We start from the raw sequence: 22,995 nt of genomic DNA, 5'->3' as shown, positions 1-22,995 counted from the left end.
CTATGTAAGATATTCTTAAATGTTCATTGGATGGATGCATGAATAAGTTAGTTTAGTCTAAGTAGATAAAAATATTTAAATAACTTAGCTTTATAGTTAAAATAATGCATAGACTTTGTATAATATTTAGAAAAATACAGAAAAGTGAAAAGGAAATAAAAAGTGCAAAATTTTGTTATGCAAAGCTAATTACCTTTTATTTTTATTTTTGTAGCCTCTTGGCTACAAAGCAAAATTGATTCTCCTATGAAATTCACTTTACAATAGGAAGATGTCTGAGTTTTCATGAACACTAAGAAAAATGCTCTGAAGAACATTATTTTTAGAGAAAAAAGATAAAGGAATTTCATACTGGTCTAGTTTACTAGTATGACATCTTTAACCACAGTTAATGCTAAATTTTCTGATCAGAAGTCACCTAGCTTTTAATGGGGTCAGGGCTAAATTGAAATCTTTAATGACTGTCATTGCTAAGAACAGTATAGTGTTGGATAGTCTTTATACTTTCTAGAACATCTTAGGCCCTATCCAATCAAACCTGGTATACCTCAGAATACAAATTGTATTCTGTAAAACTATTTTTAACTATCCCACACCATTATGTCATACTGTAATTTAATAATTTTGTTTTAAGGCATGTTACTAATAAGGGGGGGGGGAAGGCCTTCAAAGCAATCCTTAAAGGAATTATCTTTCTTTGTATTTAACACAAGTTAAAATTTTGGAAAACTACTGAGCAAATATAAGTAATACTATTATTAGTCGCTTATGTAAATATTCACACTTCTTTTTTTAATACTTTAAAATGTGTATTATTTAAATATACTTAATATATTTAAAATTAAGATACTTTAATACTAAAAATTGCTTTCTTTCATTTTTTCCCTGGTTCTATTTTTTTTTTTTTTTTTTTCATTTTTCTGAAGCTGGAAACAGGGAGAGACAGTCAGATAGACTCCCGCATGCGCCCGACCGGGATCCACCCGGCACGCCCACCAGGGGCGACGCTCTGCCCACCAGGGGGCGATGCTCTGCCTATCCTGGGCGTCGCCATATTGCGACCAGAGCCACTTTAGCGCCTGAGGCAGAGGCCACAGAGCCATGCCCAGCTCCCGGGCCATCTTTGCTCTAATGGAGCCTTGGCTGCGGGAGGGGAAGAGAGAGACAGAGAGGAAAGCGCGGCAGAGGGGTGGAGAAGCAAATGGGTGCCTCTCCTGTGTGCCCTGGCCGGGAATTGAACCCGGGTCCTCCGCACGCTAGGCCGACGCTCTACCGCTGAGCCAACCGGCCAGGGCTCTACCTCTTTTCCATCAGCTTAAATTAAAGGTAGAAATTCATCACTACCTTCCAGAAGGACCTTATTAGGCAGCCACTTGTCAGTAACTTTACTAACCAGCTTTGGCAAATGCCTTGAGTTAATCAGTGACTCTACAGCCGGACCTAATAAGCTCATGAAAAATTCACCCCCTTTATAAGGGAGCCCTTCGCTGTGGTGGCTCTGTTTTCTGGTGGAGGAGTGAGCGCCAGCACTTTGGAGAGTAGCTTGTCGACCTTTCCCATTGCAGGATAATTAATCCTTCCCAATGGGTGCTGCACACAGTGTTTGGGAGTAAGTATGTAGACACTGTAATCATTGAAAGCCTGAATGTCTGCAGGAGCCAGACACGGAGTGGAGGGAGGGAAGCTCAAGGCCAGCATCAGCTCTGGGTGACAGCTGCCCAGAGCCCTGGACTACCTCCAACTGAGTGGGGAACCTGGTGTTGCTAGGTGTTCCATCATTTTCAACAGAAGCTGAAGTACTAATTATGTGTTTCATATCTCCCTGATTTGTAAGTAGTTGCTACTGTTTAATTTTTTTTAAAGTATATTCAGTCCAAAAAGAATGCATCTATTGCTGAGTCCAAGCTATGGTCTGCCAGCCTACGGCCTCCAGCATTGGTATTAATAAAAGCTTTTAGTTTTTACTTTTCTTTTTTTTATTTGAGAAGAGGAGAGATAGTGAGGCAGACTCCCTCATGCTCCCCGATCGGATCCACCAGGCAACCCCAGTCTGGGACTGATGGTCAAATCAACTGAACTATCCTCAGCTCCTGGGGCCACGCTCAAACCAGTTGAGCCCCTGGCTGTGGGAGGGGGAGAGAAGCAGATGGTCACTTCTCCTGAGTGCCCTGATTGGGAATTGAACCTGGGACGTCCATACGCTGGGCCAATACTCTATCCACTGACCAGGGCCTTACTGATTTTTTAGTGATACTTTTTATAACTCTAACTGGTGTTTTTGATCACTGATTCTCAAAAGAACTTTCCTGTTATTTTTGGTGAACCAGATGAAGAAGCATATTTAGTTAGTACTTTGTAAATAAAGTTCTATTTTTATAGGCGCACTAAGCCCCTTTAAGAGTGATCATTATGCCTGGGCATCACTAACCATTGGTTTCATCTGGAGTGGCAGAATATTGAACTGGAAGGGACTTTACAAAGCAAGGTAAATGATCTTTCTCATATAAGGGCCTTGGGTCAGGCCATTGAGGTGGGTTTGAAGAGGTGGTAGTTTCCTAGTAACACGCTTTGTAGTGAAAGTGCTTTGCTCTCTCGGGCTTCTGTGGCTGTATTCAGAATGGAGTCAGAGGAGGCTTTGGACAGGAGTGCACTGGAATATCTTTTACAATCAGTAATACATGTGAATAGCGGGGCTGCATACATACATATTTCAGTAGTCTCTAGGTCATATACTTTCTCTCTTGTTTTATTATTTCCCATTCTCTGTGCCGTAATGTATTCTGAAATATGTTTTTTAATGTAATAGCTGTTGAATTGTTTAATCTTGCTGTGTATTTATAGCCCCAATTTTTTCTTAGCAATCAAGTGACTTTTGATGAGACAGGAACTGCTTTCTGGGTCATTTTGGTCATTTGTTGGTTTGTACGGTAGCAAGTTTTAGATAACCACACGGAAGGGACATTGTAAGAGATCTGTCCGAAAGTAGAATGAACTTTATGTTTGATGCTCCAGACACCTGTGTAAGTTTTCTTATCTTCATTTTAGAAGCTCAGAGAGGTTAATTATTAATTATTGCAAGCCTCAATGCCTGCCGGAGCCAGACGGAGGACTGCAGGGAGGGCTGCTGGGAGCCAGTGTTAATTACCTGCGGAAGGAACGGCGGCCCAGGACAAAGGTTTCCCACAGCCTGCAACTGCAACAAGTGGAACCAATACGGGAGTTCAGGTTCAGGTCTTTAACTTAGAGATGTGCACTTGTCTTTTTTTTTTCTCTTGCCGTTAAACTGATAAAAAGAAAAAAAGAAAAAAAAGCCACCGTAAATTAAATCCTACCATAACTAGTAGTCTTGTCTGATAAAATAGATTGTAATTACACCGAATGCTCAGACATCTAAAGTATGAATAGTTGACTCATATTTTGTTTCAAGCATCAACTCAGATTTCTTAAACCAGATTTTATATTCCTCAACCCTACAGTTTTGCCAGTGACAGGCTTTCATTTAATAATAAAGCCAGGACAGTAAAGGGAATGGTGAAGCACATTGGTTGAGACCAAATCTGACCTGAGGTCGAGGCCAGGCTTGTCCCTAACACTGTGTGGCCTTGGGCAAGTCAATCTGTGTAAACATCTGTTTCTTCCTCCATTAAATGGGATCAGCAGTTATAGCGGCCACCTCCTGGGCTTACTTGAGAAATATTAAAAGAGCTTGCCCACACACTAAATGGAAGTTGGTTGCTGCTGCTGTGACTTCTCCCACAATCTGCAGTGCTCTGTTGCCTTAGGTAAGGGCGCTGTCTTCCGAGAACCTTCTCTGAGTTCCTTTTTCAGAGATGCCAACTTTATCTGCTAAACAGAGATTTGTAACTCGAATTAGGTCTTTCCTTTGGGGAGGATCCTGAAAAGAGCCTATGTTGATGGTAAAGACCTGTGAGTTTTATGAAGAAATCCGATTAAGCCCAAATTTGTAATTTGAGAAGAAATCTAAACCAAGCCCAATTGCCAGGTTTGGGTCAGAACTGTTGCTGGATGGGTCCCTGCTCGTTTCGTGCCTGGAGGAGTATTTATGGCCAGCCTCTCCCCATCCCCGCTGCCGCCCCTGCGCGCTGGCCTTAATCGCCCCTTGGCTGGATCCCTGTTGCACCTTCTCAAAAAAGCCTTTGTTTCTGGCCCGTTTTATCTTCGCCTGACCTTCCTTCCCTGCTTGTCTCCACAGCTGCCTTCCTAAACGGCAGGTCTGGCCAGGCCTCGTCCTGCCACAGCCTCCCCAGAGTCCTGCAGCTCCGGGCTTTCCCACACCCCTTCCCGGAGGTCCCCGCGTCTGCATGCTGTCTGCACCACTGTTCACTCAATAGTTGTCTTTAAAGGACTTAAACATTCTTTTTCTCTTAGCCTTTTCCTGAGCAGTGATATTTGTGAAATTAGAAGTATAGTATGCTAGTTGTACTTACTATTGATACTCTTTAAATAAGTATGTACCTAGCAAAGTATGTCCCTCTGTCTATCCTCTGAAGTCACTGGAGCCACTCCTGCCCCACTATGGGAAACGGTGGCCTCAGGGTAAGGTCCAAGCATCTTACTGTGCGCCTAGGACTTTCTGTGTCCCAGAGACCCAGCCCCTCTGGCTTTTTATTCTTTCTTATCCACTGCCACCCCATTAAGTAAAGAATAAATCTTGCTCTTTCATTCCCTGGGTCAGGACTTCCTCCGCTGTCTGAGGAGTCCTGTTCAGTGCAGTCAGCTCAGATGCCCACCGGCTTCTGTCGCTTGTTGGTAGAATGGTGTGAGGGGGTTTTGTTTATTTCTCTCAACCTGAGGACTCTGGGGCAGGGCTGGGTCCCCTGCATCCCTGCCGCCCTGCCCCTAGTACAGAGTTCCCTGCCGGGAGTCACCAGTGATCCAATTGCGCTGCCCTGCTTTGTCTCTGCTGCGCCCAGTTTGACCTCCTTCCAGCACACCCCGCTCTTAAAGCGCCACGTCTGTCTGCACATGTTCCCTCTGGTGCAGTGCCATTTCCCCTTCTTCCCGTAACCAACTCTTCCCCTCCTTCAACACCCAACTTCACCGGGACCCCTGGGAAGTCCTTCCTGACCTTAGCCTGAGATGATTCTCCCCTGGACTTACCTTTGTCACCACTCTTCTGTAAAAATATAATCTAAAGAAGAGCGGCAGCATGCGCACAGGGGCCAGAATGGATGTTGGAGCTGAGAGGTAATAGCATATGGCTGAAACAAAGAGTACGTTTTGGAAATTGGCACAAAACAGAGCTCTCTGGCAGCCCCAGGGAGTTTGAGTTTATCATAAAACCTGTGGGGAGTTCTCAGAAGGATTTTATACAGCTGAGTAGAAGAGAGCAGACTTGCATTTTATAAACTCACTTCGACTTCTCTGCCATTTCCTCTTGGCTTCCTTTCAGGACCACTTCTACTGCTTCCTCCTTAAGCATTAGCGCTGCCCAGGGCCCAGTTCTTGACCGGTTTCCTGCTCACATGTGTTACCACACCCATGGCTTCATGACCCGTGGAGTGGCAGTTATTGGTAATTGTGTGAGCTTTGCCGGAGGCTGTAGATAGCACCCTGAGCTAGCTGAGGCTAAGGCATGCTCCACGACTCGCCAGGACCACAGGGTGAGTCCCCCAAGTGAGCTTCAGAAAGGCCATCAGCAGGCTTTTTGAGGCCGAGGCAAATGATACCTAAGGTACAATTTGACAGTGGGTCACTTGGAGAAAATGAGCTTCACTAAGATAGTGAAGGGGGAACAAGACTTTAAAAGTTTACCTCCTTTTAGACAGTAGCTGAGGCAGGTTTAAACCAAAGGGCATATACGAAAAGGTTGATAAAATTAAAATGGAAGAATTCAGGTATGGAAAGAAATTGGAAAGTGTGCTAACCCAAACGCTGACAGTGACCTCAGCAGGGAAGGTGAGATATGGGAAGGGAGCTTTAGGGAAAAGCCGGTATTAGTGGCTTCTGTGTTTTAAGGATGGGGAAATGCAAGCAAGTTTGGAGATTGAGATGAAGGAGAAGGAGACAGGGGAACGGAGAGGAACTAATGGAGGAAATTCACCAAGGAATGGGCCTTTTGAAAGTACAGAGGGGAGGCTGAAAACTGGAGAAGAGTTCCTTTTATTTTTTTTGGTGTGACAGGGAGAGAGGGACAGAAAGACAAGAACGGAGAAAAATGAGGAGCATCACTTCTTTGTCACAGCACTTTAGTTGTTCATTAATTGCTTTATCGTATGTGCCTTGACGGGGGGGGGGGGGGCTACAGCAGAGTAAGTGACCCCTGGCTCAAGCCAGCAACCTTGGGCTCAAGCCAGAGACCTTGAGCTTCAAGCCAGCAACCTTTGGGCTCAAGCCAGCCACCATGGGGTCATGTCTGTGATCCCACACTCAAGCTGGTGAGCCTCCACTCAAGCCAGATGAGCCTGTGCTCAAGCTGGTGACCTCAGGGTTTAGAACCTGGATCCTCCATGTCCCAGTCTGATGCTCTATCCACTGTGCTATCTCCTGGTCAGGCCAGGCATTTTTTTTTTTTTTTTTTGAGACGAAAGATTGCAAAGAGGGATAGTGGAGAGGAGAGCATCTTTAGAATGGTATACTGATGGAGAATCCTCTGTTCAGAGGGGAGGCAGGTAGGAGATTGAGAGAGTTCAGGAAAGCAGATATCTGGACAGCTGTGTGTGTAATAGTCAAGGAAGAGAGCTGGAGGTGAGGAGGGAGCTCCAGGAAGGAGGGATTTTCTTAGCCAAGGTTAGCTGCCTTTGATGGAATTTTTATTTTTATTTATTTATTTTTATTTTTTTTACAGAGACAGAGAGAGAGTCAGAGAGAGGGATAGATAGGGACAGACAGGAACGGAGAGAAATGAGAAGCATCAATCATCAGTTTTTCATTGCAACACATTAGTTGTTCATTGATTGCTTTCTCATATGTGCCTTGACCGCGGGCCTTCAGCAGACCGAGTAACCCCTTGCTTGAGCCAGTGACCTTGAGTCCAAGCTAGTGAGCTTTGCTCAAACCAGATAAGCCCGCGCTCAAGCTGGCGACCTCAGGGTCTCAAACCTGGGTCCTCCGCATCCCAGTCCGATGCTCTATCTACTGCACCACCTCCTGGTCAGGCTAGCTGCCTTTGATTTATAGTGGACTCCTTAAGTGTGAATAAGCAAACACAGCAATATCCACCATTGCAAGGGAGAAGTTCAATGATCTTTTCTGTGGGCAGGTGTTTGAAAGGGCAGGCGGTGTAGAAGGCTCAAAGTGGTGGGCCTCTAGGGGCGCTGATGAGGGTGAGATGGAAACATTGGCCTAGAAGTATATGTGAACCCAGGAGGGGGCTGGAGGCAGAGGAGAGAGGAAGGGTGGGGGTCTGGGTGAGAGTCTAACCGATACAGTCTTGAGGAGGGAGTGGGTGAGGTGGAGGCACAGGGCCAGGCAGGGATTTTCAGAACTTGAGGCCTGTTTCCAGAGGGGAGGGTTGAGTTCTGGGAACTAACCATCAGGAAAACCCAGTTGACTAAAAAAAGTCATTCCAAGAATTAGGTTAAATAAACTTCAGTAAACTTTTACTCTAATCTGGAAAGAAAAAAGATGAAGTCATATCCTTCCCCTCTCCTCCTCAATTAGTAAAAATAAACAGAGGAGGGAGAGCGGAGCAAAGCGGAGCTGGGGAGAGGGACACTGACCCTCCATTCCGTCTCGGGGCCTGAGAGTGAAGTCATCAGTTTGGTTCCAAGTGAACTCAGATTTTCCCTGTGAAACAGGCCTTTCGGAGTCTCCATTCCTCCGACTTCTCCGTCAGAAGCCTGGCATGAGGGCCTTCTCGGCAGGAGAGAATGAGGCAGTATTATGAGGAAGGCTGTTATTGAGGGACTCAGCGTGTGACAGTGTCCTAAATGAGAAGAGACAAGAACACTTCCCATTGGGGTGCCCCATTGCAGAACATAGTTTTAAGGTTTCCCATCACGTCCCCTGAGGCCTCCCAAAGCCAGAGTAGCTGTTGGCTGTAAGGCAGAGAACCCACCCCCTGAGAGAGGAGGGAGGCCACTCAGGGCTGCTGCCACGCCCGCCGCCGCTGGTGGAGAACCGTTCCCCCGGCTCGGCTGAGGGGGCGGCTGCCCACGGTGTTCCCCATGCGCAGGTGCAGTGCTAGCAGTGCTGGGAGCTTTCACGGTGTTCCCCATGCACAGGTGCGGTGCTAGCAATGCTGGGAGCTTTCACGGTGTTCCCCATGCGCAGGTGCGGTGCTAGCAGTGCTGGGAGCTTTCACGGTGTTCCCCATGCACAGGTGCGGTGCTAGCAATGCTGGGAGCTTTCACGGTGTTCCCCATGCACAGGTGCGGTGCTAGCAATGCTGGGAGCTTTCACGGTGTTCCCCATGCACAGGTGCGGTGCTAGCAGTGCTGGGAGCTTTCACGGTGTTCCCCATGCACAGGTGCGGTGCTAGCAGTGCTGGGAGCTTTCACGGTGTTCCCCATGCACAGGTGCGGTGCTAGCAATGCTGGGAGCTTTCACGGTGTTCCCCATGCACAGGTGTGGTGCTAGCAATGCTGGGAGCTTTCACGGTGTTCCCCATGCACAGGTGCGGTGCTAGCAGTGCTGGGAGCTTTTGATGGAGGTGGAGGAGGAGGAACAGGGAGTGGGCGACAACTGCCCTAAGGGCCACCCCAGGCATAATGAAGCTTACTTAAGCTTCATTAATCAAAGCCAAAGAAATAGCTGCCCATACTGGGAGACATCTGACTATGGACAGGAGAGAAATGTACTTTCCCTTGGATTTCAGCATTCATAAAAGAAGAGGTCCTTAGCTTAGATGGGCTGGAACATTTCCAGGGATGGGTAGTTTGGGCACATTATCCAATCTGCTGAACTTCAGGTTTTTTTTGTCTTTACATTGAGTATAGTGACACTTGCATCTTAGTATTATTGTGCAATATAAGGTCCCTAAGCCAGGGAGTCACATATTTTCTCTTTAGGTAGCAGATATATTTCATTAGCATTGCTAAAAACTGTAAGGTTGCTTCTGTGTTTAATAATTTAAAATGTTTATGCCTCTGGGCCTCTTTTCTGTGATATTTTGAAAATGCCTTTTCCTCATTTCTAGAGAATTCCTTTTGTGGTAAGTCTAACAAGCCCAGTGCTTACTCAGTTTAAAGGGCTGGCCCTGGCTACTGTTCTCTCACCACCGACTGCGGCAGAAGAGGCTGCTCTAGTGACACACCCAGGGGCTTGGCCTGACTGGGCAGTGGCGCAGTGGATAGAGTGTCAGACTAGGATGCGAAAGACCCAGGTTCGAGACCCCGAGGTCGCCAGCTTGAGCGAGGGCTCATCTGGTTTGAGCAAAAGCTCACCAGCTCGAGCAAGGGGTTACTTGGTCTGCTGAAGGCCCTCAGTCAAGGCACATATGAGAAAGCAATCAATAAACAATTAAGGTGTTGCAATGCACAATGAAAAACTAATGATTGATGCTTCTCATCTCTCCGTTCCTGTCTGTCTGTCCCTGTCTATCCCTCTCTCTGACTCTCTCTCTGTCTCTGTAAAAAAACAAACAAACAAAAAAAAACAAACAAAAAAAAACCCAGGGGCTTGGTTCACCACTGGAAACCCAGCAGTCCCAAGTGAAGAGGCTTGGAAGAAGCCCACTTACCTGATCACCCTGGGTTCCTCCCCAGGTTGAGATATTTTTTGTAGAGAATGGCATATGATAACAAGAATGCTTTATGCTAAAATTGACCTTCCCCCCACTCACACATACATATGATATGTGTAGCCATTTTCTTCCATAGTATGTCCTCTAGTAGCAGGGAGCTTTGTCAAGTTTTGCCATGAGCAGCACACAATGCCCATTTAACCTGTTTCAAAAATAATCATGGTATTCCTATGGATCCCAGGTCATCAGTCTAAACCAAACCAGTTCCTCTTCTTTCCAAGAAGCAGGTAGAGGAAGAGGTATTATCTTTTCCTATAGGCTCACCTATATTGAAACCACCTTAATTCAGAAGAGATGCTCTAGTAATCTTGAACTTCAAAAGAGAAGATATTAGGCACAAGATTCCTCCCTCCCAGTACATCCTTTGGACCTTATCATTCCCAGTGGGTTATAGGAATGAGTCGTCTCATCCAGCAGAGGATGTCTAATTATATCCTCCTCCAGAATAATAGGTCCTACTTGCCTTCCATCTTCATAATTAAAAAGGACTGCTCAAATTGTCTGCCCAAGCACTTAATGTCTTTGTCACCAAAAGAGGAAGTAAATGGCAATTGTTAAGATAAGTTCTCCTCTTAAATCTTTATTGACCTGCAGTTTTCGTTTTCACAATTTATTCTTATAACATCTAAGAAATGAAATCTTATCCAAATCTGAGCCGCATCCCTCACCCCTTGCAGTTCTGCACAGAGCTCTGTGTCACCACAAGCTTTTAGCATTTCTTGGAATACTTCTTAAATGTGCATGCTTGTGTAGCAACTTTCCCAGTGAAGATAAAATGTTAGAGAACGAATGAACAGTTATTTATGGAAAGTGGGTCTAAAAACCCACTTTACTTGGAAAATGCTTCAGTAGTCAGTGTGGAGTTAAGTGGAGGACCTTGGACTGTGGTTGAAAGAACTGTGATTGACACCCCAGGAGATCTAATCCTGGCTGCGGTGCTGAAGGTACACTTCCGAGCCCCCGTTCCCGTATACGTATCTACGGAGAGTTAGTTGGATTAAGTGATATCCCGTGGTCCCTGCTAGCTGTAATGATCTGGAAGATAAGCTCTACAAGGTCAAATTCACTGGCATATAGTGCAAGGGTCCCCAAACTACGGCCCACGGGCTGCATGCGGCCCCCTGAGGCCATTTATCTGGCCCTCGCTGCACTTTCGGAAGGGGCACCTCTTTCATTGGTGGTCAGTGAGAGGAGCATAGTTCCCATTGAAATACTGGTCAGTTTGTTGATTTAAATTTACTTGTTCTTTATTTTAAATATTGTATTTGTTCCCGTTTTGTTTTTTTACTTTAAAATAAGATATGTGCAGTGTGTATTTGTTCATAGTTTTTTTTATAGTCCAGCCCTCCAATGGTCTGAGGGACAGTGAACTGGCCCCCTGTGTAAAAAGTTTGGGGACCCCTGATATAGTAGATGCACAAGAAGTATAGTCAAAGTAGCAGTGCCCTCCAGCTGGGGACGACCGGGAGCATACCGGAAGTTGAGCCAATTGGGTTGACTTGCAGTAGTGAAGGAGAGCGTGCACCATGGGACCATGGGCCATCGCAGGAAGATGTTATGAGATCTAGATTTGTGGTGGGTGCTTCAGGGGAAGACTTAAGGAAGTGGGGGACTTTGCTCTAGATTGGATACTATCAGGAAGCAGAGGCCATTCTATGATTGGGTGTCTTCTACATTTTACATAGGAGGGAAGACTAGAAAGGTTAATGCTGTAATTGATAAAGAACAGTCATTCATATTAGCCAGATTAGAGGGATACTGGGTCATTTTTGTGGCTGGACAATGTTCCTGTTTTTGTTGAGTTCAGATGTGAGACCTCAGAGTGGTCTTGTTTTTTATCCTGATTCATCACAGTCGTAGGCTTTGTCTGATGTTGATATTTTATTAAATTGTTTATATTCAGCAGGAAATGACTAGCTCCTAGCTGTGAATAATTAGCTGGCTCTTAGCAACACTGGAACCTGGCTAATAGGACCAGGCTATATCCCAGGTATTAGGGACTGCTTTTTCTCTTTCTCATGAGTAAGCTGGCCAACAAATAATTAGGAAGCTGTTTTATCCAATATCAATATCCATGTAATAATGTCTCCTTTTCCAAAAGTTTGACTGAAGCCTATTTGATTCTCAACTCTGTTATAAAATACGATTAAGATAGACTGAATTTTGAGTGTTATAAAGCTGAAAGAGTTAAAATTATAAACTTATCAAACCTCTCTGGAGTCATGATTTATTTCATTTTTTAGTTAATTTTTAATAGGAAATTTCATACAACGTGGTAAACATAGTTCAAAGATTCCAAAGAAGATACATAGTGCTGGTGGAAGGGCAAACGGTGATATTCCCCAAAAGAGCAATAGGGTATTATATATCAAACTTATAAGTGACTTGTTCTTTTGACGAAGTCTCACTTCTGGGAATATATCCTCTAGCTCTATACATGTGAAATGACTCACGTACCAAGTTATTCGTTATAATGTTGTTTGTAACGGCACAATATTAGAAAAAACAACCCAAGTGTACAGCTCTATGGGATGGTTACATAAACTGTGGTAAATCCACACAGTAAAGGATTCTGTAGCTGTAAACAAAAGAATAAGGAAGCCATCTATAGATATGACATGGAAAGATACCTAGGATATATTCAGTGAAAAAAATCAAGATAGAAAATAATACTATCTTTTGTAGGAATGGGAGACAGAATATATGTTCATATCGATATCTACATAACTAACACTAGAAAAAAACACAAGAAACTCAAAGTGTGGTCACCTGTAGGGGAAGAGGGTGGGCACAGAATGTGGCAGACAGGGTTGCGAGTGAGGAGAGGGAAACTGCTCATTATTTGCCTTTTAAAATATAACTTTGGTGCTTGAATCATAAAAATGAACTATCTCTTTCAAAAATTAAAATAACTTAAAGATATGTAAGGTATTGGCCCTGGCCGGTTGGCTCAGTGGTAGAGCGTCGGCCTGGCGTGCAGAAGTCCCAGGTTCGATTCCCGGCTAGGGCACACAGGAGAAGCGCCCATCTGCTTCTCCACCCCTCCCCCTCTCCTTCCTCTCTGTCTCTCTCTTCCCCTCCCGCAGCCGAGGCTCCACTGGAGCAAAGATGGCCCGGGCGCTGGGGATGGCTCCTCGGCCTCTGCCCCAGGCGCTAGAGTGGCTCTGGTCGCGGCAGAGCGACGCCCCGGATGGGCAGAGCATCGCCCCCTGGTGGGCAGAGCGTTGCCCCCTGGTGGGCATGCCGGGTGGATCCCGGTCGGGCGCATGCGGGAGTCTGTCTGACCGTCTCTCCCGTTTCCGGCTTCAGAAAAATACAGGAAAAAAAAAAAAGATATGTAAAGTATTTCTTGTTTCCCACTCCATTCTACTCCCCAGAGGTAACCATTTTGATCAATATCTTACAGACTTTAGAGTAGTTCACTGTATTAGTCAGTGATCTCCAGTGAAATAGAAACAATAAGATATGTGTATGTTTATATATGTGTGTGTGTGTGCGTGTGTGAATACATGTATATGTATTTAGAAAGATGGAGAGAGAGATTTAAGGAACTGGCTGACATGGTGTGGAGCATGGCAGTTCCACAATCTGAAGAGTAACCAGATGGGCTGGATACCCAGGGGGGAGCTGATTTTGTAGTCTCAAGTGTGAAGGCCACTTAGAGACAGAAATCCTTCTTGCTCAGGGGACCTCAGTTCTCCTCTTTAGTCCTTCAACTGATTGGGTGAAACCCATCCTCAATATGAGGGTAATTTGCTTTACTGAAAGTCTGCTAATTTAAATGTCAATTGCATCTAAAAAACAAACAAACAAACAAAATTTACCTTCACTGCACCATCTAGAGCAGTGGTCCCCAACCCCCGGGCCGCGGACCGGTACCAGTTCATGGGCCATTTGGTACCGGTCCGCAGAGAAAGAATAAATAACTTACAGTATTTCCATTTTATTTATATTTAAGTCTAAACGATGTTTTATTTTTTAAAAATGACCAGATTCCCTCTGTTACACCGGTCTAAGACTCACTCTTGATGCTTGTCTCGTAAGTTCGACAATTATATTTAAAAATACCACAGTTTTTACGCCGGTCGCATAATTTTATTTTGTGCATTTATCCATCCCACCCTAAAGGCCGGTCCGTGAAAATATTTTCTGACATTAAACTGGTCTGTGGCCCAAAAAAGGTTGGGGACCACTGATCTAGACTAGGATTTGATAAAAAACTGACCAAGGCCTAAGTTGACATATGAAATTAGCCATCATATCCACCATGTACAGTTATAACATATGTGTCTATCTGTTTTTTTTAAATAGAAGTAGTCACATATACACTCTGATACATACCTTGTTTTGGGTGAGAACTTTTTAGATTTTGAAGGAATAGAAATCTCAAAAGAAATATACTTTTAAAGTATATACGAAAATTGGTAATCTTGTATTATGGAATAAAGGACATGATTAATAGATAAAGGGAAACAACAGGTAGGAATACATTTGATAGTGGTTAGGGTTTACACTATATGAAGGCTCTCGCAAATTGAAAAGCAAAACATTGACTCCATGATTACAAAGAGCCAGCTCATGAAAGGAGAGCTGTGATGAGGAAGAGAACATTCAAAAAATGTTCAACCCACTAACACTCAAGGTAATGCAGAGTGAATCAGGTAAAATTTAAGAATATATTAAACTCATTTTCTTTTTAAAGCATAGCAACGTTTTTATGAAACTTGGAGACAAAATGCAACACTGCTGTTAGCCTTTGGAAAGCAGTTTGGGAAGATGAATCACATGTTATAAAGCTTTGCCCTTTGACCCAGTAATCCCTTTTCTGATAACTGAGAAAATAATTCAAGTCAGTGAAAAGCATAGGTCATGAGGATGTTTATTGTAACATTCTTTGTACAATCAAAGAAATGGAAACAAGCTAAATATCCTGAGGGCACAGGAATACAGGCTAATTATGGTTATTATTTTATGAAATGTAGCCATTAAAAAATCAATGCAAAGATTAGCAAGATGGGATATGCGCATTATTTAATGTTACATATAACAACTGTGTCTTGGCCCTGATTACAATGAAAAGAAAACTACGTGTAGACAAGAACAACTAGGAATAGGGAATCCTAGAAACAGTTTGATCTATTGGAATATCAGAATTGTGGGTGACATTTTTTATTTTGTTTTAGTCTTATTACTATTTGTTTTAGTTTATTCGTGCTGCTATAACAGAGTCCCATAGACTGGGGGGCTTATGCACAACAGAAGTTTATTCCTCACAGTCTAAAGGCTGGGACACCCTCAAGATAAAGGCGTTGACAGATTTGTTTTCTGGTGAGGGCCGCTTCCTGATTCCTAACCTTTTCACTCTGTTCTCATGGGGTGACGGAGCTAGCTAGCTCCATGGAGGCTCCTTTATCAGGGCACTAAATCCCAATCATGAGGACTCCATTCTCATGACTGACTCACCTCCCAAAGGTCCTACTTGCACATACTGAAAGTATTGGGGATGAAGTTTCAACATATGAATCTGGTGTGACACGCATTTACGCTTTGGCAATATTGTTATGTTTACATAATTATAACTTTTTAAAAAATTGACAATGAGTCAATATTGACAGTAGGCTTATATTGGAGTGGTCATTTTATAATTAGAAAAGACTTTAAGACTCATTTGTCACTGTGATGATGCTGGTATGGAATCTCAAGTCCGAGAGCCTGTGATTCTCTTGCCTGGGGGGATATTACAGGTGCTGGGATTGCGAGCCACCTTCTCTGCTTGGAAACTAGCCAGTTCTCTATTGATTAAACCTGGAGAGATGCTTCAGAACCTTCAGATGGTAAATCTGTATGAGGGAACAGAGGACTTAGAAGTAAACTATATTCCCATGTCCATGGAATTAGCTCTGTTTCTAATATTAAGCAATAGCTAGTATTACTTTGTAGTTACTAAAGGTCTTTCATTAAAATTGTAATAGTGCTTCAATCTACAAAAAGTATTGTTTATCTTTGTTCCCACCTTAAGCTTCAGATTATTTTTTCCAGTGAATACAAATATGCAATAAATGAAGACCCAATGAGGAACACATTGGCATATTTTATTGTGTTTGCCAGTTTTATGTCCCACTGTGTGATCTTTCCCTCACGTCGAAAGACAGTTTCTCAGTGTCTGTGGACTTCTGCTTTCATTTCATGACTCATTTTCCAAGTTTGAGATGTACTCGTGGAGATCATCTTCGCAGTGAGAAATCTCCCAGTTAGCAAAGGGACTGTGCCCAGCAGGAAAAAGATGGTTGTGTGCGCCTGTGTCCCTACGAGTGCCTGCCAGCAGAGCGGATTTGGTGTTAATTCCTCCGATGGACGTGTTTTTCAGGGTGGATCACTTGTACACGTTCTTTGTCCAGTGGTCTCCTGACGTCTATGGGAAAGATGCCAAAGAACAAGGCTTTGTGGTGGTGGAAAAGGAAGAACTGAACATGATCGACAATTTCTTCAGTGAGCCGACCACCAAGAGCTGGGAGGTAAGCACTCAAGAAGGGGTTGGACTGTCGTGGTCCTTAAACTGCAGTATTCAGTCAACGTGTTCTCGTGTCCAGATCCCAAGAGTTTCTTGGCTGAAAAGAAGTTAGGTTCCTTGTGCACCTTTGAAGCAACGGCAGAATATAACCTTATTCCTGTTTGAAGCTAGTTAGGGATGTTATCACCATCACCACCAGGTCATTCTACCTTTCCTTTTAAAAACTGCTTCTGTGTCCCTTGTCACATCCAGAATGAAACTCAGGCTCCTTAATTTGACCTGAAAAGTCCGTCATAGCTTTTGTGAGCACTTACCAAACCCTTCCCATGTTAGGGGCAGAGTGAATGAGATAAGTAGAAATGAGCATTAAGGAGTATAGATAAATCATTACATTATAATGAGATAACTGTCACTGTAGATGAAGTACCAAGCTGTTCAGGAGGCTGTCGCCAGTCATCTGAAAGGAGCCAGGAGAAGCTTGGAAAGCTGCCCAGAAGAAATGATCTGAGCTGAGATCGGAAGCAGGAGTACAGGCCGTTGTGGTGGGAGTGGGATATGGAACATGTCCTGGCCAGAGAGAAAAGTCTGTGCAGAAGAAGGAGCTAGCGGAGAAACAGGGAGCACGGGGCACTTGATGAACTAACAAAAACTCAGAGTGGCTGGAGCATGGAGTGCGAAGCTGAGGGGACAGCGGGTAGGAGAAGTGAGCAAGAGTGGATCACAAATGATCTGGGTACCATGTGCAGGAGTTTGGTGATTTTCCAGAGGGTGGTGGGAAGGCACTGAGCTGTTTTGAGCCTGGAGAAGCATACACAGATACGCATTTTGGAGGGCTCTCTGGCGGGCAGATGCTCAGTAGACTGGGGATGAGCAACACCTGATGCCTGAAGCCCTCTTATGAGGCTCTTGCAGTAATCAGGGTTGAGAGAGAACAATTGCTGGAAGACTAGCAGCAAGGCTAGTGGAAATTGAGTGCTTTTGAAAGACAGAAGGTGGAATAGACAGGTCCTTGTGAGTAATGAATTGTGTATGGAAATAAGGAGAGTGTCAGATCCATCTCTTGGTTTTCAGGGTGGGAACTGAAGGGGTAGCAGTACCTGCTCTCCACTGAGTTAAGGAGCACAGCAAGAGGATTAGATTTAGGAGAAAATGCTCTGTGTTCTGGTTTTAATTTAAATTTGAAGGACCTATGGAATGTCCAAGAAACAACAGAGGATAAAAGTTAGGAAAAAGATCTAAAGATATGCTTTTGGAAATCATTAACAGAGTTGCAGTTGAGTGTAGATGAGGTCATCTCAGAAGAGTATGACTGTGGGCGGGGAGCAGGGCTCAGAGCAGAACCCTGAGGGATACCAGCATTAATGGGCCAAAGACAGTGGAGCCCACAGAGGTGACTGAGAAGGAGCATCCAGGAAGGGGCAGGGAAACAAAGTCATGTCTTAGAAGCCAAGGGAAGACAGTGTTTCAAGAGGCAGAAAATTGGGCAGAAATTACTAATGCTGTTGTAGAGGAGTCAAAAAGAAAAATAACTAAGTAATATCTTTCGGATTTAAAACCAAGGGGGTAGTTGGTGACTGTTAAAAGCAGTTTCATTCAAGTAGTAGGTCCAGTGGTTCAAAGAATGAGTAGAGGATGGGGGATTAGTAGATCGAGCTAGTAGAGGGGACAAACAGCTCAATTTAGTTTTGGAAAATAAAAATGAAGTAAAATATGAAGCTGGAAGAGGAGGTGAGGTTGGGGAAGGGCTTTTGTTGGAGAGACTTGAAGCTTTAGAATGAGGTCAGCGGGAATGACGGGTAGAAGGTAAGGCAATGAGAGGTGAGCTCATCAGCTCTTGTGGTCGGTGCTGCTGACTCCCACATCTGTCTCTGTCACACCTCTTTCTCCCACACTGCTACTCTAGAGCTCCTAATTGCCCATCCGCACTGCTGGAAGTCTTCCTGAGGCAGAGATCACATGACATACATCAGGACAGTGGCTCCCTGAGTATCTGCAAAGGGTGTGGGGGCAGGGATAGGACTGACCGTAGGTTGGTGGTCAGGCAGTAAAAGGGTAGAGTGTGTGCAAGTCAAGTACAGATTGAGTGGTAGTCAGTTGGGAATGGTTTCTTTGAAGCAGAAGGAGGGGGCATCTCCTAGAAGTGAATGAGGAGCTAGAGGAATGTGGAGGAGGTGTGCAGTGGCCACGTTGGAGACTAGGAAAAGTGCTAAGGAGCTGTATGAAGGCCACACTGGGGTCTGCACCGTACACGATAATGGCACCAGGCTGCAGGGAAGGGTGATGTTCTCCGGGATTATCAAGTGGGCAGTCAGATTCTTCCAAAGCTGGAACCTGACAGGACTGGAATGACCAAAGGTGTTGAGGCTGGCCCCTGAGGTCCGATCCCTTCTGGAACGCCAGGTCCTTTCATGTATTTGTTTGCTATCACTCTTGCCTTTCTCATTCACCCCCTCCCAGCCAGCTTTCTGTGACAAACTCCCGTCACCCTTCAAGGTCCAGCTCACTTGCCACTTCTGTGATGCTTTCTGGAATGGTTACTCCTCCTGTCCTAAACCCATTGTTCATGACTCAGTAGTGGATGGCCCGGCAATGTACTTATCCACATGTTTTTCTCCCTATAGTTTATACTCTCCTTCTTTGAGACCATTGTTTGAAGACATTTAAAGCTGTCTGTGAGGCTCTCCCTCTTTTGGCTTTAAATATGAATTCTGTCTTTTCTGTTTTTCCTCTTGCCTTACGCAGTCTTTCTGAGTTCACTCCACTTGTCCCTAGTTTTTCCTTGGCTCTTCTCATCCGTTACTCCTCCTTGGATGAGCTCATAAGCTCTTGTGGTCTGTGCTGTAGACTCCCACATCTGCCTCTGCCACACACCTCTTTCTCCAAGCTGCTACTCTAGCGCTCATAGTTGCCCCAAAGGCACTGCTGAGAGTCACCCTGAGGCAGAGATTGTGTGACACTGACCAGAGGAATAGCAAGTCTTGACCTCACCTCCTCATCTCCGCCCGAGAGGCCCCCATGAGATGGGTGCATGGAGGAAGCCAAGTCAGGAAGGGCTGTGGTCTCTTGTCCCGATACGGAGTTCCAGCAAGGTCCAGGTTGCACTGAGCACTTAGTCCTTTCCTCACTAGGCCTGAATATTTTGAACCAAAGCATTTCTCGTAAGGCCTGTTCTGCCTCTTTTGCCTCTAATCTCAACCTTGAATCTCAGCTCTCACCAAATCCAGTGAGAGAAGAGGCCACACTCACCAGTACCAGAGGAAAAGAAGCTAAACCAGTATTTATAGACAGACAGGTCTGCTTCCAAATCTAGAGCCAAACAGGGTAGGCTTGGGCAGCCTGCCCGGGCCGCCTTGGTTTGAGCCACTGGGCAGAATAAAAGAAGGCAATCCCTGTAAGCCTATAGTGGAAAAGGAAGAAAAGTATTGGTCTATTCCAGGCTCCTAGAGCTCTTGCTGAACCTCGGCACATGTAGAAAGGAGAGACAACCAGAGAGAGAAGTGACTGGATGGATCAGGCCACCTTATCCCTGTTTCCCTGCCACATGGGCAGGAGTTCAAAAGTGCAGTCTGAACAGTGTTGGCCGGTGCCCTCCCATGCAGAAGCCGGCTCCGCTTGCAGGAATGCCCCTAAACCCAAGCCGCTGTCCCAGCCTTTTTCTCCTCTGTGGGTGGGGGAGAGGAACGTGAAAGCTGCAGGGGTCTGATCCTCAGCATCTTCAAAACCACATCTCCCTCAAATGAGCTTCTCCTCACATATTCCTATCTTGCCATATTTTCCCATGTATAATGATGATGACGCCCCATTTTTCAAAAAATTTGGGGTCTAAAAATTGGGTGTATCTTATACAGTAGTTGTAGATTTTTTTTACTTGCATTCCCCATTTTTTTTGTGCATGATGGGAAGTTGTATTAATTTATGGTGAATAAAACGAGTTCAATAACTTTATGTAATTTCTTTTTTTCTTTTCAAATTTTGGGTCCCAAAATTAAGGAGCATCTTATACATGGGAGTGTGTTATATATGAGGAAATACAGTAACTAGTGGTGCTCAAACCAGAAACTTTCCCGGAGTCTTCTCCTTCCCCATCTTATTGAGTCATTCATCTCTAGGCAGAATCTTATGGATTCTGTACTTAAATGTGCCACGGCCTCAGCTCCCCTCCAGCAGCACTGCCCCAGCCCACTGGTCTGCACCCTCCACTCGGAGTCCTGCGGGCACTTCCGGCCCCAGCCCACCTGTCTGCACCCTCCACGTGGAGTCCCGCGGGCACTTCCGGCCCCAGCCTACCAGTCTGCACCCTCCACGTGGAGTCCCGTGGGCACTTCCGGCCCCAGTCCACCGGTCTGCACCCTCCACGCGGAGTCCCGCCGGCACTTCCGGCCCCAGCCCACCCCCTGCTCATCCTCCCATATGCAAGCTCTTTAAATAGGCTGTCTTTTCTAGTTTTATAGATGTAATAGCTGCTTATTTGAGGAAATTATAAAACAGAAAAGTGCAGAAAATTTAAAAATAATGCCTCACTGTACACTTTTGTACATTTCCTTTGACTTTTTCTGCTCTGTTTTAGGGTATTTTCATGGGATGAGGTTGAAGGTTAAGTCTTGCTTTTCCTTTTTTGCAAATGGGATCATGCTCTGTGTATAGTTTTGTATCTAACCCTTCTCACCCGAGATACTGTGATAATTATCATATTAAAGATTTTTAAGCTGCATTTTTAATGGTTGCATAATACCTTTTTATCTCATTTATGATTTATTTAATGGTGCCCAACTTTCAGGAATCTTTGTGTTGGTTCAAGCTTTTCACAAGGATGAGATGATTTTAACTTGTAGTATTTTAGAAGTGAAATTACTTAGTATAAGGATACTGATTTTTTAATATAATGCCAACTTAACTTACCAGCAATGTGGGAAAATCCTCCTCACTGTGCTTTTGCCAGCAGAAAATATTATTACCATGATTCCTTTCTAAATGTTTTTGCTTAATTTTTATTTCCTTCATTACTGTTGAGGATAGAATGAATATTTGTATGGTTATATTATATTTGACTTTTTTTCATTCGTTGTGATGCCCACTCAGTTTCTTTGCCCATTTTCTAAAGGAATCTTAATAGTTTCATCACACTGTTTGAGCTCTTATGATTCAAGATATTTATTTTTGTCTCCTGTATTTTTGACAGGTGTTTTTTCCTAGTTTTCTGTCTTCTAATTTTATTTATGTTTTTTATGGTTTTTTTAACTAGAAATAGTGCTTTTATATATAGTTGGCCCTGTATTATCAATTTAAACTCGTTGTACAGTTGGTTTATTGATATACGACATGTAATATTTTTAAATATCCGGGTTTTTTTTCAGCATTGTTTAATGATTTGTGATGGTTTCTTCATGTTTAAAGGTCTCATATATGTTCTGTGCTATTGAACTTGTTTTTTTAATAAGTGGTCAAGCAAGTGATCACAAGCATGGTCTATACCCCCATGGTTACACACTGAACAGTTCTCAACTGCCTATAGCTGTAGTCACCACCTGACCAGTCATCCGAACTACCACTTGGCAATTTTTTTAAGTTGAATTCTAGACTCTCTGTGAGTGTCACAGGTTTGATTTTTGGTCAGGGCACACAGGAGAAGCAGATCGTTGCTTCTCTACCCCCCCCTCTCCCGCAGCCATGGCTCAATTGGTTTGAGCACATCACCCCAGGTGCTGGGGATGACTCCCTCGGAGCCTCTGCTTCAGGTGCTAAAAATAGCTCAGTTGCATGCATGGCCCCATGCATGGTTGCCAAGTAGATCCCAGCCACGGCATATGCAGGAGTCTGTCTATCTCCCCCCCTTTCACTTAGAAAAGAAAAAGAGAGAGAGAGAGAGAGAGAGAGAGAGAGAAGAGAGACAAAAGAAAGAGAAAAAGAAAGAAAGAAAAAGAAAAGGAAAAAGAATAAAGAAAAAAGAAAGAAAAAGAATTCTAGTCCCTCACCACTAGAGACAGTAATTCAGTGGGTTTTGGGAAAGAATGTTTAAAAGCTCCTAGATGATTCTGAAGAACAGCCAGGTTTTAGAAATACTGTCCTATAAGGTCTAAGCTCCTTCATGGTGTCAAGATTCTTCATTTTTTCCAATTCTGCTCCCTCCCAGTCTCCTCTCCTCTCTACTTCCTTTGCTCTGTTCCCAAGCCACAGTGGACATAGAACACAGCTGTGTGTTCCTGCTGTGCCCTTACCTGGCCCACCCCCAAACTGAATAAGCCATTAGCAGAACTCTCTAGGTGGCCCCAACCTCCAATGAGCTGCTATCAGCATTTGTATCACGTGAAATGGCATTCATTTATTTATAAATGTCTCTGTATGTCTCCACACCCACTGGAGACTATGGACTATTTTGTGTCCCTGTGCCTGGCAAAGCACCTGGCACTCGCCATCATGGAGAAAGCACTCAGTAAATATTAGCTGTCACAAAGTGCCAGGTACTTAAAAAGGAATGCCATCTGCCTGGCACGCAGTCCTAGTGGTTCTGCCCCACAGAATCTCTAGGCTCTCACACTGAGAAGAAATTCTGGCTATCCTGGGACTGACCACAGGTACCTGCCAGAGCCCTCATTAGAACTGACCTCTAGGGTGAGCTGTGCAAGAGCACTCGCCTCCCTTCAGCAGGACCAAAAAGCCATTTTGGATCTGGAAAAGTCGCAGAAAGATCACTGAAAATTGATCCCTGGTGTTCTGCCTTTCTTTCCACCCCCCTGACATTGGATCCGGGCTGTAGAGCACGACTCATCATGCTTCTTAA

General features: G+C 44.4%; 1 protein-coding gene across 3 annotated transcripts in view; it reads left to right on the top strand.

Annotated features, from left to right (window-relative positions):
- NCOA7 (nuclear receptor coactivator 7) overlaps positions 1 to 22,995 on the top strand; it is a 143,393-nt gene that overhangs the window by 108,974 nt on the left and 11,424 nt on the right. For all 3 annotated transcript variants that reach the window (XM_066373303.1, XM_066373305.1, XM_066373304.1), the window contains one exon: positions 16,074 to 16,221. In XM_066373303.1, the coding sequence (XP_066229400.1) occupies positions 16,074 to 16,221 (148 nt within the window). The remainder of the gene's footprint in view (positions 1 to 16,073; positions 16,222 to 22,995) is intronic.

This window comes from Saccopteryx leptura, chromosome 3 (genome assembly GCF_036850995.1).
Source record: "Saccopteryx leptura isolate mSacLep1 chromosome 3, mSacLep1_pri_phased_curated, whole genome shotgun sequence".
NCBI classification, from domain to species: Eukaryota; Metazoa; Chordata; class Mammalia; order Chiroptera; family Emballonuridae; genus Saccopteryx; species Saccopteryx leptura.
The sequence above is the reverse complement of the archived record's forward strand: the minus strand, read 5'-3'. Positions and strand labels throughout refer to the sequence as shown.